Here is a 16,972-nt window from a genome sequence, read left to right on the forward strand (position 1 = left end):
TTGTTTTTTTTTTTTTTTTTTTTTTTTTTTTTTTTAAATGTTTTTTTTTATTTATAAAATCCCCCCCGGCGACGGGAAAAAAAAAAGAAAAAAAAAAAAAAAAAAAAAAAAAAAAGTACTACAGGAGTGTTCACAGTTACGAGTCTGCCACTGACCTCTTCATGTCTTCTAGGCAAGTGCCTGACTTGATTATTAAAACAAGCCGCATTGCAAAGGTGGAAATTTACTGTTAACCTTTCCTCATTTTTCCAAGCAAAAGTGTGTGTGTGTGTGTGATGGAGGGGAGGAAGGAATATCTGCACTGATGATTAGGTTTATTATACTGTGAGTTATTTGCTAAGGAAAGTAAAACCCAGGCATTTCTATACTCAATTTATCAGTCTAAATTCAATGTAACACTCGTTCATATAAAAATATTAAATGGCTTTTAACAATTTTTTCCTTTTTAAGATACAGTTTTAATATTGACATATGTGATACAGACATAAACTACTAAATTCAGACAAACCAAGAATCCAAAGAGGATTATTCATCAATGTGACTAAATCAGGGATAAAATACCTCTGAATTTTCCACAACTTATCATCATCCTTTCCTAAATACTTTTTGTACGAACTATTTACCTTGGTTAATTAAGATCATTTAAATTCTCAGTAAACTTGAGTACTAACATGATAATATGGTCCAGTTTATGTTACCATGATCTTCTACCATTATCCAACCAATCAGTTTCTAAATAATTTTCCCACTTAATAATTTGGGAGCCTGTTTCAGGGTGTACTCTTGAACAGCCTCATGCCTTTTTGGGCACTGCAACTACTTGAGAGCTGTGTATGTTCTCTCTGTAACTTCCAGAGGTGAGAGGCAGAGAAAAGGAAAAGTTAGGCAGATGTTCTATGTATACATCTTTTTTCCTAAAGCAGCCATTGAAACCCTGTGAACTGAAATGAAACTTCAAAGGAGTTAAGTCTTCAAATGGAGTAAGGGATGACAGACTGGATCAGAAAGCCCAGTTGCTCCAGTGTTGACTTGCAACACAGAGGTAATAAATTGGTTGTTAACAAGGAAGCCATGACACAGAGTAGGTCTATGTTGAGTTTTAGTGGTACCAAAATTGGTCTTGAATGAATCCCTTAAGCCTGTAAAAAAGTCAGGGTTGGCGGGTGATAAAAAGTTTTAGTTCCAGGGCCGGCCCGGTGGTGCACTGCTGTGGTGCACCGCTTGGGAAGCGTGGCGGCGCTCCCGCTGGGGGGTTGGATCCCACATACAGACCGGCCGCTCACTGGCTGAGCTAGGTGCGGGAGCAACACCGAGGGTTGCGATCCCGTTGCCGGTCCCGGTCCGGTGCGGGCGCGACACTGAGGGTTGCGATCCGTTGCCGGTCACGAAAAAAGACAAAAAGGAAAAAAATAAAAAAATAAAAAAAAAAATAAAAGTTTTAGTTCCAGCTTTGTGCCAGTTACTAACTTTTGCTTCTAAATATAGCAACTTTAGAACCCTTCCTTCTAATGAGTGGTGGTGAATCTGAATTATGAAACCCTCACACCACTAACAAGATTCAACTACTGAACAAAGATTAAGTAGGGTCTGCTGTGTGCACGTAGCTACAACATTTGGGATAGGAAAAAAGTAATCCTTTAAAATTGCTTTACTATTTTTTTTCTTTAACATTTCCTCATAAATGGTAATCCTCATTTTTATAGAAAAGAGGTACACAGAGGCTATAGACTTGAGTCCATGGAAAATGGCAGAGTCCAAACAGGGGCCATGCCTGCTTCTCAGCAGGCTCCTTCCCTAAAATTCTTTTTTTCCTTCGGCAGCTGTCCAGTACTTCTCCCCTAGAATTCTTCCTCTATCTGCCATGACACTTAGGTATACAGGGAGTTAAGGGAGTTTTTCGTTGTGTCCTTGGGGTTAACTGCTCTGGATGCTCTCAGTTCAAGAAAAAGTTTCAAAATTTCCTTCCTGCTTGTCATAAAGAAGAGGAAAGAAGAAAATCAAAGTAAGATAAATAAAGCATACACACAAATCTCAAGGTACATAAGTTGGATGATTTAATTTAATATCAGCAAGGGCCAAATTGAAACTTAACACAGCAGTATTTTGCTCAAGAAAATAAATATTTGGAGGAAGAAACATTTTCTTAAAAAAAAGTTTATTTAGAAAAATCAGCCTCTTACGCAAGGTTTTGTATCTCTACTTTCACTCTGTCAATTACAATGGTTATTTCCAATGCACTGAACATAATTCACTGAATGTCTATCCATATCTTTTTGCATCAATTTAAAAGATATCAGGTTAAAAAATATTTACAGTTTTCATTCTGGTCCACCTCCAACTTTATAATGAACTTCTCTAATCTTCACATAAGTGAAAAGGGTCACAAAATCTGTAGGTTTGTGGGGAGAATAAGAATGTGTCCAATAATTCCAAGCATAACATAATTTTCGTTAAGCCCTTCTAAGGAAAAAAAAAAAAAAAGAAAATGCTTATTGAACTAAGCACACTTAGCAACTTCCCTCCCAATCTTATCTTCATTGGTTTGCCTGAGGCCAAATTTTTCTGGCCCTCATTTATTTGCAAACAATGGGAAAAAAACAAACACCAAATACATACACACTGAAAATCACACACACACCTGCAAGCTAGAAGCAGATATAAATGGAATCACTATGAATCAAAGGGGAAAAATTCTAGGAAAAAAAAAAAAGATTTCAATAGTCTTACAGTTTAACTGAGATCTTGGAAAAACTTAAGCTGAATTCAGCTGTTTGAAATATCTCTCTACATTTAATTAAATGTCTTGTATTTACCAAGAAGGCACAAATATATAGCTCTGTATATTTAATATTACTAGGTGATTTCAAAAGGGGCAATGATCTACAACCACTCAAAATTTATCTTTGAACAGGGGTGCAAAAAATAGTAACTTAATGAAAACAACCCTCAAGCACTTGGCTTCTAAATAGCATTCCAAGAAAAGGTACCCAAGAGGTGCTGACAAATACATGTGGTTAGAACAGCCAAGAGGTTTCCAAAGTTTTATACTTTAAATTCCCTAAATATATAGCTAGTAGGCACATATATCAGGCAACTACTCATGCTAAGAAAATATGTCAGCATTTTATAAAACCTCCAACTTTCAACCAATATTTCTATTCATAAATCTTCCAGTGATAATGCCTGACAGCACATTATAAATAACAATGAAGCAAGATTAATTTTAAATTTTTGATTTGCCTCAAACAAGTTAGGTGTTATTCTTCCTTTTAACATGATACTTAAAATAGATGAATTCAGCAGAATGGTTTAAAAAGTTAAGGCTCTCTAAAGGGTTCTAAAGACTAAAACTTAAGGCACATATTATAATCTTCATGACACTGTTAAAAGCTAAGAAAAAAAAAAAAAAAAACAAAGCAAAACCTACTTCCTTCCCTCAACCTTTGCCAACCACTCCTTCCCCAAAACATACGGTATTTTAAATTCAGGCTATTGGTAAGGAGTAAAATAAAAATTCCATCAATGAACACCTGGTATGATTTCCACACAAATGTCCACTATCTGCATTGAGCACCACTGGTAGATAACAGGCCAGTAGAAGATTTTCAGGTATCCTGGGTCATGAACTGCTCCATTTACCCTTCAGCCCCAGGGGTTCAGACTGGACTCTCCTCCTCTTTGGGACCTCCTTCTGTGCCTTTCTGCTCCGGAGATTCTGCTGTTTTTGTAACTTCTTTTGGCTTCTCGGCAAAATCTATACCAGTCTCCAATTCTTTACTTTCTTTTTTCTGCTTCTCCTCTGCTTTCTGTTCTTTTGCCACAAGTCGATAATTGATGCCCATGCCAATGAAGAGATAGATACCTGCAATAATTAGGATCACACCACATGCCCAGTATGTGTATTTGTAGTCTCCATACATGTCATTGAGACGACCTAAAGATGTAAAAAAAAAGAAAAGAAAAAATCATGTAGGTAAAAGTAAACAAGGGTACCCTTTCCCAAACTAGGCTTAAGCATCCACTCAAAACAAAGATGTCAATCCAACCTTCAAAGAGCCCAATGACAGATTAGTATAAAAAGGAATTGCTAAAAGTTATCTGATCTTTTGTTTTTAATGTCTCACTGATTTTGAATGGCCTTGCCTATTGTTATTTTTAGCAACTTGAAAATAATTAACTTCTGGCAAAACTGAATTAGGAAAGACCTAGAGATCACCTAGAATCAATTCTCTCAATACACAATGGAAAAAAACTGTTGCTCAAAAGAGGTTTAGGAGTCTTGTCCAAGGCCAAAGAGCTGCTCCGGTTACCCAGGCCGATGGTCTTTCTCTACCAGCATTTCCCAAACAGTGTTCCTGTGAACACTGGTCCTATGCTACAAAATGAACTAACACTGATGCCTTACAACCATTTTAAGCACTTAATTTTCACAACGGGCAGATTCTATCCTCATCCCCACTATACAGATGTAAGAACTGAAGCACAAAGACATTAAAGCTAGTAAGTGAAATAGCTTGCTTTAAAAACAGGAAAAGCCTGATTCTGAAGTCTGTACCCTTAACCACTGTGCTACAGGATAACGCTCTAATGTATTAAAAGCCAAATGAATTTGGGAAATGGTATTTCATAGTCTTTCCTATTAAAGGCTTTGTGAAGCCTAGTAGCAAAAAAAACCCTACTTGAGTTGGTGTTTCCAGGGTTAGCCAATTAGCTCAGTTTAGAGTGTGTTGCTGATAACACCAAATCCAGGCTAGCTGCCAATTAAAAAAAAAAAAAATTCCAAGAAGTCGGTGTTTCCAAACTTGTTTTTGGCCATGAAACTCTAACAGAAAAATTTATTAGCATCTCATCCAACTAGTATTTCCAGGAATAAACTCTGGAAAACCCTACTCTACACTTACACAGAACTTAATATAATCAATTCAAATATGATACCATATGGCTTTCTAAGTCAGGGTGTCATTCATTCAGCAGTATTTACTGAGTCTTTATCTTAAACCAGGCACTGGGCTCTCCTGGGCCCCGAAGATAAGGGTGAGCAGGAACATCCACAGTTCAATCGAGAAGAAAGATGTTAATCACATAATTACACAAGATGTGACCGTGTTACAAAGAGGATACTAAAAGCAGAAAATAGCAGGTTGGGACTGGTAAGTGGGGACAGGAAGGCTTCCCATAAAGTGTCCACTAAGCTGAGACTTAACAAGAAAACAGGAATTATCTTTGAGAAAGGGGATGAGAAAAAGGACCCACGCAGGACAGCAAGGCAAAGGCACAGTGGTAGGACACGAGACTGGGGAGACAGGTGAGGCCAGGCCATGCAGTGCTTTGCAAGTCACATTTAAGGAATTTGATCTCCCCCCTAAAAGCAATGGGAAGCAACTGGAGAGTTTTAAGGCATTTCTAAGAGGTCTGAACTACAGAGTTCTAAGAGACTGAATAACAGCTAGAGTGGGCACAGGTAGACCAGTTAGGAGGCTCCTGTTAGGAGCAGACCAGGTAGGAGAGGAGCTTTGAATGCACATAGGGTGGTAGTTGTCATGGAGAAAGATGGGCAGATTAGAAAAAGACTTAGGAGATAAAACTGACAGGACCTGGCAACTAACTGGGTATGAGGAAAAGGAAGAAAGTAATATCGGAAGACTGCTACAGATCTTCTTTGTTATGTATCCTCACTCACTCTCCAAATCAAAATTCCCAGACTGTGAGTCACATCCAAAAGGAGGATCAAATTATTTTTTCACTATGTGTTATCTATAGAGGTATTAATTTAAAAGATAAATACTTCATCATTTACCTTAGGAAATAGTTCCCAAATTATATATTGACTTACTAGCTGTGTGATATTAGCCAAATTATTTCACCTTTTGAAGACTCTATTTCTTCAATTATGAAATGGACACTAAGACAGTCCTACCTCATGACTTTGTGAGATACATATAACAAGATATATTAAGTGGTTAGGACAGTCCCTAGTACACTGTGACCTTACATGGTAGCTATTATTATCCTATTACTACTGAAATAAACTCCATTATTAAAATGAAATCAACACCAGTGTTTTAAAGGCAGAGTTGTTTTATGTATTTTTCTACAATAATATAAGAAACAACACCTCAAAAACACTGATGTTTGTAACCGTATTTGATCCCCCTTCAGCTTGAGGGTTCAATTTAATTTGATTCTGTAAGTACTTGGGCAATTATGCTGTACCAAACACTGTGCCAACATCGAAGATACAGAAATGAGAAACACTTGCTCTTGGCCATCAAATAGCTCACTAGTCTTTGCTTTCTGTCACCTTTTCAATCTTTATGCTTGTTTTATTACAACAGAGCCAAAGAGGTAGGGAAACATACTATACCTAAAAGTGGTGGTCCCAGGAGGACAGGACAGCATTCCACAATGGTCACCAATCCCACAGCGCTGGAGAACCTCTGGGGTCCGACGAGGTCCATCAGTGTTTCAAACAATACTGAGCTGAGCCACCCAAAGGCAAATCCAAAGAATCCCGCATAGACACAGAACCCAACATAGCTGGTGGATAAAGGTGCTAGTAAATGACACACTCCATTTGCAATAATAGAAGCAGCAAAGAAATACTGAACTCGAGGTCTTATCCACTTTGTGTTGGCTACAAGTCCCATAGAAGGTCTGGCTACCATGTCAACAAAAGCCAGAATGGAAAGAAGGAAGGCAGACTTCTCACTAGAATAATGCTGACTCTTGCCATAATTACTGAGAAAAACCAAAGGTGTAAACAGTCCAAAAAACATGACGACATTTCCAGAGAGATACAGCAAAAAGCCTCTGTGAGTGAACAGGGATAAGTCCAGGAATTTATTAATTGTTTGGAAGACTGATTGTTTCTCCTCTTTGGGGTGTCCTCCAATAAGATCTGTATTTGCTTCACCTGCATCTTTTTTTGCATCAGATTTTCCAGCTTCCTGAAGAGAATCTTTAGACCTAGCTTTCCCTTCCTTGGTTGGTTTGGGCCCTATTGGTCGCATCAGGGCTCCAGCTACACAGCAGTTTAGCAATAAGCCCCCAAGAATTAGAAAGCTTCCTCTCCAGCCAAAGATGTCAAAGAAAGCCTGGTTGAGGGGGGCCAGGGTAGACAGGAACACAGGGCTGCCTGCCATGGCCAGTCCATTTGCCAATGGTCGTCTCTTGTAGAAATACTTTCCAATCATGGTCAAAGCTGGATTCAAGTTGAAGGCAAGCCCAAGACCTGGGTAAAAGGGGGAAGAAAAATCATATACTATGATAAATATCAGAAATATCTTTGAAATTACAGACAGAGAAACTAAAATAAGAGATATAAATAATTAAAAGAAGACAAAAAATCCAAATTATTAGAAGACATGTTGTACATTGGTTTAAAGTATGGGTTATAAAACAGACCACATGGGTTCAAATCTCAGCATCACCACAGACATGGAGACCCTCCTGTAACTGTTCCCTAATTTGTGAAACATGCATGGGGCAAGGCACTATTGTGATGAAGAAAAGATTTGTAAGGCATTTAGAATAGTGCCCAGCATGCAGTAAGCACTCAATAAATGTTATTTTTATTTTTATTTTTATTTTATTTTATTTTTTTTTTCCTTTTTGTCTTTGTTCGTGTCCAGCAACGGATCGCAACCCTCAGTGTCGCGCCCGTACCGGACCAGGACCGGCAACGGGATCGCAACCCTCGGTGCTGCCCCCACACCTCGCTCAGCCAGTGAGCAGGAACCGGTCTGTATGTGGGATCCGAACCCTCGGCAGGAGCGCCACCGCGCTCCCAAGCGGCGCACTGTAGCAGTGTGCCACCGGGCTGGCCCTATTTTTATTTTTTTGAAGGTAAATAATTGTCTATTTTGTCAAATCTAACAAAATCACCTAAAGGAATATTATAGCCATACAAGATCATTAAGTAGACAATTATCAAACAGAGATAAAACAGATTTACAATAGAAAATGCAATATAAAATTTTCACTGTAACACCAAAAACTAAAAAATGCAACTTACAGAGCTCAAATTGTAATACTTTTCTGAGACATCAGAAAATTAAAAAAAACAAAAAAACCACAGAGTTTTGGGAAAATAAATCCTATATGAATGCACTAATTTAATGCAATTCCAATGCGAATGTCAGTGGATTTTATTTTGAGATGAGGTAAAATTACTCTAAAACATATTTGGAAAACAAATATATGCAAGGTATCAGGAAATTTTTGGTGGTTGAAATTTTTGAGTGGGACCAACCATAACAGATATTGAAATGGCACTATAAAGGCTACAATCTTATGGGCTGGCTGGTTAGCTCAATTGGTTAGAGCATGGTGTTATAACACCAAGGTCAAGGATTTAGATCCCCACATTGGCCAACGACCAAACAAGCTACAATTATTAGAACAATGTGGCCCAGTCTCAGAAATAGGTAAACATTGATCAATGAAAGTGGACAGGAAGTCCAGGAACAGAGCTGAAATATATATAAACATTTAAGGTAAGATAAAGTAGCATTTTAAATTAGTGGAGAAAGGGCCAGCCTGTGGCTCACTCGGGAGAGTGTGGTGCTGATAACACCAAGGCCCCAGGTTCAGATCCCATATAGGGATGGCCGGTTAGCTCAATTGGTGAGCATGGTGCTGACAACACCAAGCCAAGGGTTAAGATCCCGTTACTGGTCATCTTTAAAAAAAAAAAAATTAATGGAGAAAGAATAAGTTATTCAATAAATAATGCTAGTAGAAGTAAATATTCACAGAACTTCTCAGATACTCTCCCTGACCATCTATGTTAAGCCATTCCCAGAGGCTTAAACCAATAAACCAGAACAAGTCACTCCCATACATCAAACCTAGAATGGCTTCCTATCTACAACCTTTACCCTGGCCCTTACTTCCCTCTCTGATGCCACACCAGGCCACTCTCCCCTGTGCTTATAAGCATGCTGCTGCCTAGACTATGTTTCCCTAGATTTTCACAAAGCTGATTCCTTGTTGTTATTCAGTTCTTTACTTGAAGTCATCTCTTTAATGAGCTTTTACCTTCTTTCACTGCCTGCCCAGTCCTTCCCTGTCACAACACTTAAGGCTTTGTACTGCATTTATCACTGCCTAATATTTTTCTTATGTATTCATATATTTGTGAGTTGTATTGTCCGACTCCTCCCATTACAGAGCATGACAACTTTGCCTGGATTGTTGCTCTCTTGCTACAGTTCCTAAAATGGTTCCTGACATACATACAGTTGTTGCTCAATAAATATTCCATAAATAAACTAATAAAAAAGCAAATGAAGCAACTGATTAATCATGTGGAAACAGAGTTATACTTTTTCTCATTTTATGTCAAGTGTTTTTATCTATTCAGAAGTTTTAAATGTAAAAAAATGAAGTAGACTAAAAAAAAGTGGACAAATATTTGCATAACCTTGGAATGGGGAACAACTTTCAAGAATGATATACAAGGGCCGGCCCCGTGGCTCACTTGGGAGAGTGCAGCGCTGGTAGCACTGAGGCTGTGGGTTCGGATCCTATATAGAGATGGCGGCTGAGCGTGGTGCAGACAACACCCCGCCGAGGGTTGCAATCCCCTTACTGGTCAAAAAACCAAAAAAGAATGATATACAAGACAGAATCCATAAAAGACTGATGGTTTTTAATAAATGAAAATTTTAGAAGTTCAATGAGAAAAAAAAGACTGAATTTGAAAAATATTTTCAAACAAAATTCAATAGCCAAAAGTTAATCAGGAAGAGATATTTGTACACTGAGGTTCTCAGCAGCATTATTCACAATGCCCAAAAGGTGAAAGTAACCCAAGTGTTCATCAACAGAAGAACAGATAAACAAAATGTGGTATATACATACAAGAGAATATTATTCAGCCTTAAAAAGGAATAGAATTCTGATACATGCTACAACTCAGATGAACCTTGAAGACATTATGCTAAGTGAAATAAGCCAATTACATAAATACAATTACCACATAATTTCATCTATATGAGGTACCTAGAATAGTCAAATTCATACAGACAGAAAGTAGAATGGTAGTTGCTAAGGGTGGTTGGGGCAGAGGGCAGGGAGGAAGGGAAGCATGAGGAGTTACTGTTTGATGAGTACAGAGTTTCAGTTTTACAAGATGAAAAGAGTTCTAGAGATGGATGGTGGTGACGGTTGCACAACATGAATGTACTTAATGCCACAGAACTCAAAAATGGTTAGAATGGTAAATTTTTATGTTACGTGTATTTTACCACAATTAAAAATTTTTAAAATTAATTTGGAAAAAAACTGCATCTTATGCAAAGGAATAATAAACTAATGAGCAAATTTATTATACATTACACTTATATCAACAAGAAAATGGATATACAAAAGTAGTCCATAAGCACTGGCTAACACTTAGCCACAAACATGAAAAAACATTTACTCCTAAAACTTAAAGGGGAGCCAATTTAAAACCAGGAGATACTGTTAAATTGGCATTGATTTAGAAAGAAAGAAAAAGACAATATCCCATTATCGGCAAGGATATTCTCTTTCAAATATTGTGGTGGGGCTATAAATGAGTATAATCTTTCTGGAGGGCAATTTAGCATATATGTATTAAAAAATACACACAGTAGTTCACCTTCTACAAATTCATCCTATGAAAATATTCACATTCACAAAGAACTTTCAACCTAATATTGTTTATTAACAGTAAAAAAAATTAAAACAAAAACAAAAGCACCTAAATATTTAACAGTTAACTAAGATATTGGTTAAAAAAAAATTAAATCTATTCAATGGAATAATAGAGATTCAAATTGTAATGTATTTGAATATTTAATGACATGAAAAGATATTCATGATATAAGTGAAAAAAAAGCGGTTACAAAATATTACACATAATCTAATCCTTTTTTGTTACAAAAAAAGGTTATATTTGTACATCCAAAAAAGTGTGAAAGTGTGAAAGGATAAACATCAAAATGTTAATAGTGATAGTCTTCGGATTGTGAAGTTTTGAATAATCTATTCATTATACTCATCTGCAGTTCATTACCTTAACTTGGTGAACAAAAAAAGGGTTCAGGGATTATCAATATATTGTCTATCCCTCAGAAATGTTTCCTGGACATTCTATCAAATAATTCCTGCTTTTTGTTTAATGCTCTCTCCTGCTCCAATAGAAGCCTATTCCCCTCGGGAAAAAGAGGTAAGGAGAGAAAATAACCAACAACCACCCTTGCAACAAGTTGCCACACACATTTTACTTACCACCACTGTCTATTCTTAGGACAAGGAATGCAATCAGCTCTTTCAATTCATTCATTAATCCATTCCACAAACAATAAACACCTATTATATGACAGCAAATTCTTTAAAAGTTTGCTTTTCTAGTAAATTAATTTATCTACGGTTCTTCATAATGATAAATCATTTGTATAAGGAAAGAATTAATTTCACTCAAGGAATATAAAAGATGAATGCAGGTGAATACCAAATAGCCAGCAATAAATTGTTTGAAAATGAATCACTAGCAACTCACCTCCAATGACTCCAATGCACAAGTAAAGCTCCTGTACAGTGTTACAGAAAGAAGCCGCAATCAAGCCACAGCCTGACAAGCAGCCACCAACAATCATGACTGGACGACTGCCATATTTATTCACCAGGATACTGCTGATAGGACCTAAGAAATAACCAAAAATTTAGTAGTATAAGGAACCTACTCCTTCACATCTATACAAGGCATGAATGACAATAAATGACAAGTCCTCCAAAATAAACAAAAGGCAATGATAGGATATTGCTTTCTATAATAATTTCTGAGTTATATGTATGTGTACTGGAAGATAAAGATGCTAGAAATCATTAATTGTGCATGTTCTGTATCTAGAAATATCATGGAATTTTACTAAAATATAAAACCCAAGTCTATCCTTAACCTTTCTCTTTCAAGGCAAAATAGGCTCAAAAGACCTTGGTAATGGATGTTCACAGGGTTCCTGACATATCTAGGATACGATAAACATATATTTAGTACGTTTGTTCTTTATAATTATAAATACAGGCACACATGATGAGATATATGAACACATCTGAATAGGTTTTAGAGCATTATTTAAACATTATCATAAATGTGATTTGTGTTGTATTATTAAAAAGAAAGAAAAAGCAAAAATACATAATCATTTTTTCCAAGGTTAAGCAGTGTTGCAATGAGGTCATCTCAAAAAACAAAAAACAAAAAGCAACTGTTCCTAGTTACAACTAGATGCTTCAGGTATTGAATCAAATATATGTTTCAGAAATTACTTGGTTCTATGCCTATTATTACTATGTTTCACGGTATCCATACTGTGAAAAAATGCTTGCAGGAAAAGATTAAGTCAAACAGTTAACATTAACCTTGCGTCTAACAACTCAAGAGGATAGAAAATGGAATATTATCCAAGAAAACCAGATTAAATTTCCTCAGCTAAATAGATGCATGCATCCTTTAGAAGATGATTAGTGAATGGATCATGAATGGGATCAGTGCCCTTATAAAAGACATCTGAGGGAGCTTTTGCCACGTGAGAATGTAGCTAGAAACGCACTATCTATAAGGAATGGGCCCTCACCAGACACTGAATCTGCTGGGGTCTTGATCTTGGACTTTCCAGCCTTCACCGTGAACAATAAATTTTTATTGTTCACAAGGTATTTGTTACAGCAGCCTGGATGGACTAGGACAGCCACTTCATGAAAATATTAGGTCACAGATGACTTGAAAATAATTTGAATTTACAGTTTGTGTAAAACAAAAGAATTGAATACTCAAAGAATATTTATAAAATATCTCAATATAAATTAGTCATGAGATTTTGTATGGTCAGAATTACAAAGATCAATAGTGCTGCACTACTGACTCTGTGAGGTACAAGTTAATGCGTTAAATCATGCAGTATTTGAAATTCCAAACCAGGAGTGTTAAGACGACCACTGTGAGGGCCGGCCCTTGGCTAACTCGGGAGAGTGCGGTGCTAATAACACCAAGGCCACGGGTTCGGATCCTACATAGGGATGGCCGGTTGGCTCACTGGCTGAGCGTGGTGCTCACCACACCAAGTCAAGGGTTGAGATCCCCTTACTGGTCATCTTTATTTAAAAAAAAAAAAAAAAAAAAGATGACCATCGTGGAACAGAAAATACAAGGGTACTTCAAAAAATTCATGGAAAGTATAGCCTTATAACACCAAGGTTATGGGTTCCGGTCCCCATACCAGCGCAGCTGCCAAAAAAAAAAATTCATGGAATGATTCATGTTATCTTTCAATTCTGTTTTTCCACAAACTTTTTGAAGTACCCTCATATGAAAATTTCTACTTTCATGTTAATTTTTTAAAAAAAGAAAAACAAATTAACAAACCAAAAGTAGGCAACTAAGTTCTCCTTCCCAAAAAATATACTTACACTCTAATAACTATCACTATGTATATCTGACCCAAAGCACTAAAAAAGAAAATGTAACCAATCACAACTCAAAATATATTCATGTTCAAAGTGTGGTCCAAGTGCACAAATTCAGGGATTATGACAGTTAAAAAAGTAATGAAAATTCTTAAGGGACATACTACTTAGAAACCAGTCAAAACAAAATAACCAACTTAATAAGAATTCTGTCATAAGGCTCATGACAGGCAATTTGTCTTTAAGAGTTATTTCAGGAAGGATGGCCCTAATTAGCTATCATTAAAAATAGAAAGGGGTACAGTTTATAGGCCTATTATAATACAAACTCAGAGAAATGTGCTAGTTATCTCACTAACTGGGTGAGGACAAAGAAAGAACTGTTTCCCCAAAGGAAAGTGTCATGTGCGATTAGCACAACTGACATCACTCACTTTTGATGCAAAATGCAAGTTGCTCTTAAACTCTTTGGCAGCTCAGAATTGCAACATGTGAACCTCTGGTTTGTAGTCAGCTTAAGGAATTACTGAACACCTGGACTACCTCTGGATAATATTTATACCGATTTCTTCAAGCTATCATAGTCAAAACCTGATTAGAAATCCTGGCAGATTGGAATCCAAAGCCTGTGAATTACTGGCTCTCAGAAGCTAGACAATGTCCAAAGTCCCTTTTGATTTCTCTGAACTTACAAAAAAATAAGTACTATAATTTTAGCACTTAGGGCTCTTTAAAAATGTATTTAATTTAGAATACAAAACAGGTCTATGTTCAAAATGTAAAAGACACAAAAAGATGTACAGTGGAAAAAAAGAGTCTTCCTGTTCCCAGCCACCCAGTTTCTCTCTAAGGCAACCAGCTACCCATTTCTTCTGTGCAATTTAATTATGTTTCATTAAATTATGATTTCAACTTCATATTCCTGTTTCATGAGCTTATATTATTGTCTCAAGAGGATTATAAACTTCTCAAAGGAGAGGACCAGGATCAGTGTTCTCCGTCACTCATAACACTGCCCAGTGCTCAATATATTCATGGGGTTCGATAAACATTGGTTGAATGTACCACCAGTTTAGCAACCTAAGACTAAGTTATTTACAGTTAAAATATAGAATCTATACATATATTACATATATATTATATATTAAGAAGCTACATGTGAGAATAATCTGAGGTACAAAATTGCCACTAAAAACAAGTTTGTTTGGGTTTTTTGGAGGCTGGCTAGCATGGGGACCAGAACCCTTGACCTTGATGTTATATGCTCTAACCAACTGAGCTAACCGGCCAGCCTTACCAACAAGATTAACAGAAGTGAAAGCTTAGCAAAACCAGCAACATGAGACACTGTCAATCCCAGTAAATAAATACACTTGGCTTTAGAATCCTTGCTAACTAAGCAACTATAAATTTTCAGTATTATGATAGGTTTGACTTTTACATGTTTAATTGTGGTTTGATGTTCCAAGGTGAAACACACAGTATTTTAAATGATGTTAGGTAAACAACTTAGTATCTACATTTTCTTCACAACATGCCAAAGAAAACAGAAGGGAAGGAAATAAGATAAATTTAGAAGGCAGTTGAAATGCTTTTAGGACTCACAACGTCACAGGGAATAAGGGGGAGGTTTTCTTCAGTTCTTTAACACTATGAAAAGATTTTTTTTTTTTTGTCTTCCATGAAAAGATTTTTACCTGAGACTTTGAACTATGCTTTTCAGATTAGCCTGACTTATTTTAATTCTTCCAATCAATTTTTAAAAATCTGTATTTATGTTTACATTTAAACAGTCTAGCAGAGAGCAACAAGAAAAACCAGTTGTGCACACGACATTTTTACAAGAGTTTTTTAAAGCACAATGATCCTCGAGTTGAAGCAAATCAGGGCTCCTTACAATTTCTCATTTCTGTTTTGGAACAAACAGAACAAGAGTTGCCATTGTTATCAGGAATGAAAAATGTTACTCTAAACACAAACTTCAAGAACTAACATTTCAAAACATCTCACCAAATAAGTTATTTAAAAAAATAAGTCACCCAATACAGAGACTGGCTGCTTAATGAAAATTAACAGAGCAGGCTTTAATGGGTACTTACCTCCACCATACATGACAGCCAACATGATGGAAGATATCCATGACACTTCACTGGTGGTGGCATTGAATATACCTTCAATTTCTTTGAAGAAGACAGTAATAGATTTGGGAAATGCATAAGAGAAGCCAATGGAAATGAAAGCTCCAACTACCACTGCCCACCCCCAGCCTCCATCTGGGGGGGTGTATCCAACTGGACCTCCAACTACCGGTGGCATTTTAAGTGTAGATGAATTCCAAAATGCAGTTCAAATCCAAATATCTGAAGAATACAAAATTAAAACAGTATATCAACAAAAAAGTACTCCCACAAAATCCTTCTGTGTAATAAGAAATACACTTGAACAATGTGGAGGTTAGGGGTGCTAACCCACCTCGCAGTTGAAAATCTGAATATAATTTTTGACTCCCCCAAAACTTAACTACTAAAGTGTGTTGTGTGCTTTTAAGTACTTAATTACTTAACTATTAATAGCCTACAGTTAGGTGGATAACCAAAAATTTTCCAATATATTTATTGAAAAAAATCCATGGCTAAGGGGACCCATGCATTTCAAAACAATGTTGTTCAAGGGTTTGCTGTATATATTTCTTGTTCTTTGTTCCTGGTTCTTGGCAGAGCTCCTACACCCTTTATAATTTCCTGAGAGATAAAGATTAATAGGTGTATCTTTTTCCTAATATGAGGGTACTTCAACAAGTTTATGGAAAAATGGAATTGGGTGGGTGTGGCTGGAGATTAAGCTCTATAAAAACTCTTGAACAAGAGATCCATGTGCCAGGAGGGTGGTGCACCCCAAGTGCACAGGGACAGAAGGTACTGAACTAGGTCCTTCCAGACCTCACCCTATGTACCTTGTCATTTGGCTGTCCATCTGCCTCTTTTATAATAAACTGGTAAACATAAGCAAGCATTTCCCTGAGTTTTTTGAGCTATCCTTGCAAATTTATCTAATGCAAAGAGAGAGCAGTGGGAATCCTGATTTATAGCTGTTCAGTCAGAAGTACAGGTGACAAGCTACTACTTGCAATTGGCATCTGAAGTGGGGGGCAGTCTTGTGGGACATATGGGATCTGACTCTAACTCCAGGTAGATAAGGTTAGAATTGAATTGAGTTACTGGACACCCAGTTGGTATCTGCTGGAGAACTGCTTGGTGTGTGGGGGAAGAAACCTACACATGTGATCACAGAAGTGTTCTGTGATGTGTTGAGTGTTGACTGTGTAAAAGAAAAAGTGTTTTCTCCCTTTGGACCTTTATACCTAGCTCTTGAGTAAATGAATTGTTTTTCAATGTTACTTGTCCAATAGACATTATCTTCTAAAGACATTATCAGAAAAAGTCTTAGAGTCATGGCATTGCTCATAATTTTTTGTAGCTTAAAGGAAAATAGCTTCTCATCACTTAAGAAACCATAACTGAAATAAATCCTTTCA

The 16,972-nt window shown here is 36.7% G+C and overlaps 1 protein-coding gene across 2 annotated transcripts in view; it reads right to left on the reverse strand.

Moving 5' to 3' along the window:
- Positions 1-2,031: 2,031 nt before the first annotated feature.
- LOC103604944 (monocarboxylate transporter 1) overlaps positions 2,032-16,972 on the reverse strand; it is a 42,388-nt gene continuing 27,447 nt past the window's right edge. For both annotated transcript variants that reach the window (XM_008589522.1, XM_008589521.1), the window contains exons 2-5: positions 15,537-15,797; positions 11,531-11,674; positions 6,365-7,231; positions 2,032-3,934 (exon numbers count right to left, since the gene is read on the reverse strand). In XM_008589522.1, coding sequence (XP_008587744.1) covers positions 3,657-3,934; positions 6,365-7,231; positions 11,531-11,674; positions 15,537-15,753 — 1,506 coding nt within the window. In that variant the 5' untranslated portion in view covers positions 15,754-15,797 and the 3' untranslated portion in view covers positions 2,032-3,656. The remainder of the gene's footprint in view (positions 3,935-6,364; positions 7,232-11,530; positions 11,675-15,536; positions 15,798-16,972) is intronic.

The sequence above is a fragment of the Galeopterus variegatus genome, unplaced genomic scaffold (assembly GCF_000696425.1).
Source record: "Galeopterus variegatus unplaced genomic scaffold, G_variegatus-3.0.2 Scaffold5497, whole genome shotgun sequence".
In the NCBI taxonomy this organism is placed as follows: Eukaryota; Metazoa; Chordata; class Mammalia; order Dermoptera; family Cynocephalidae; genus Galeopterus; species Galeopterus variegatus.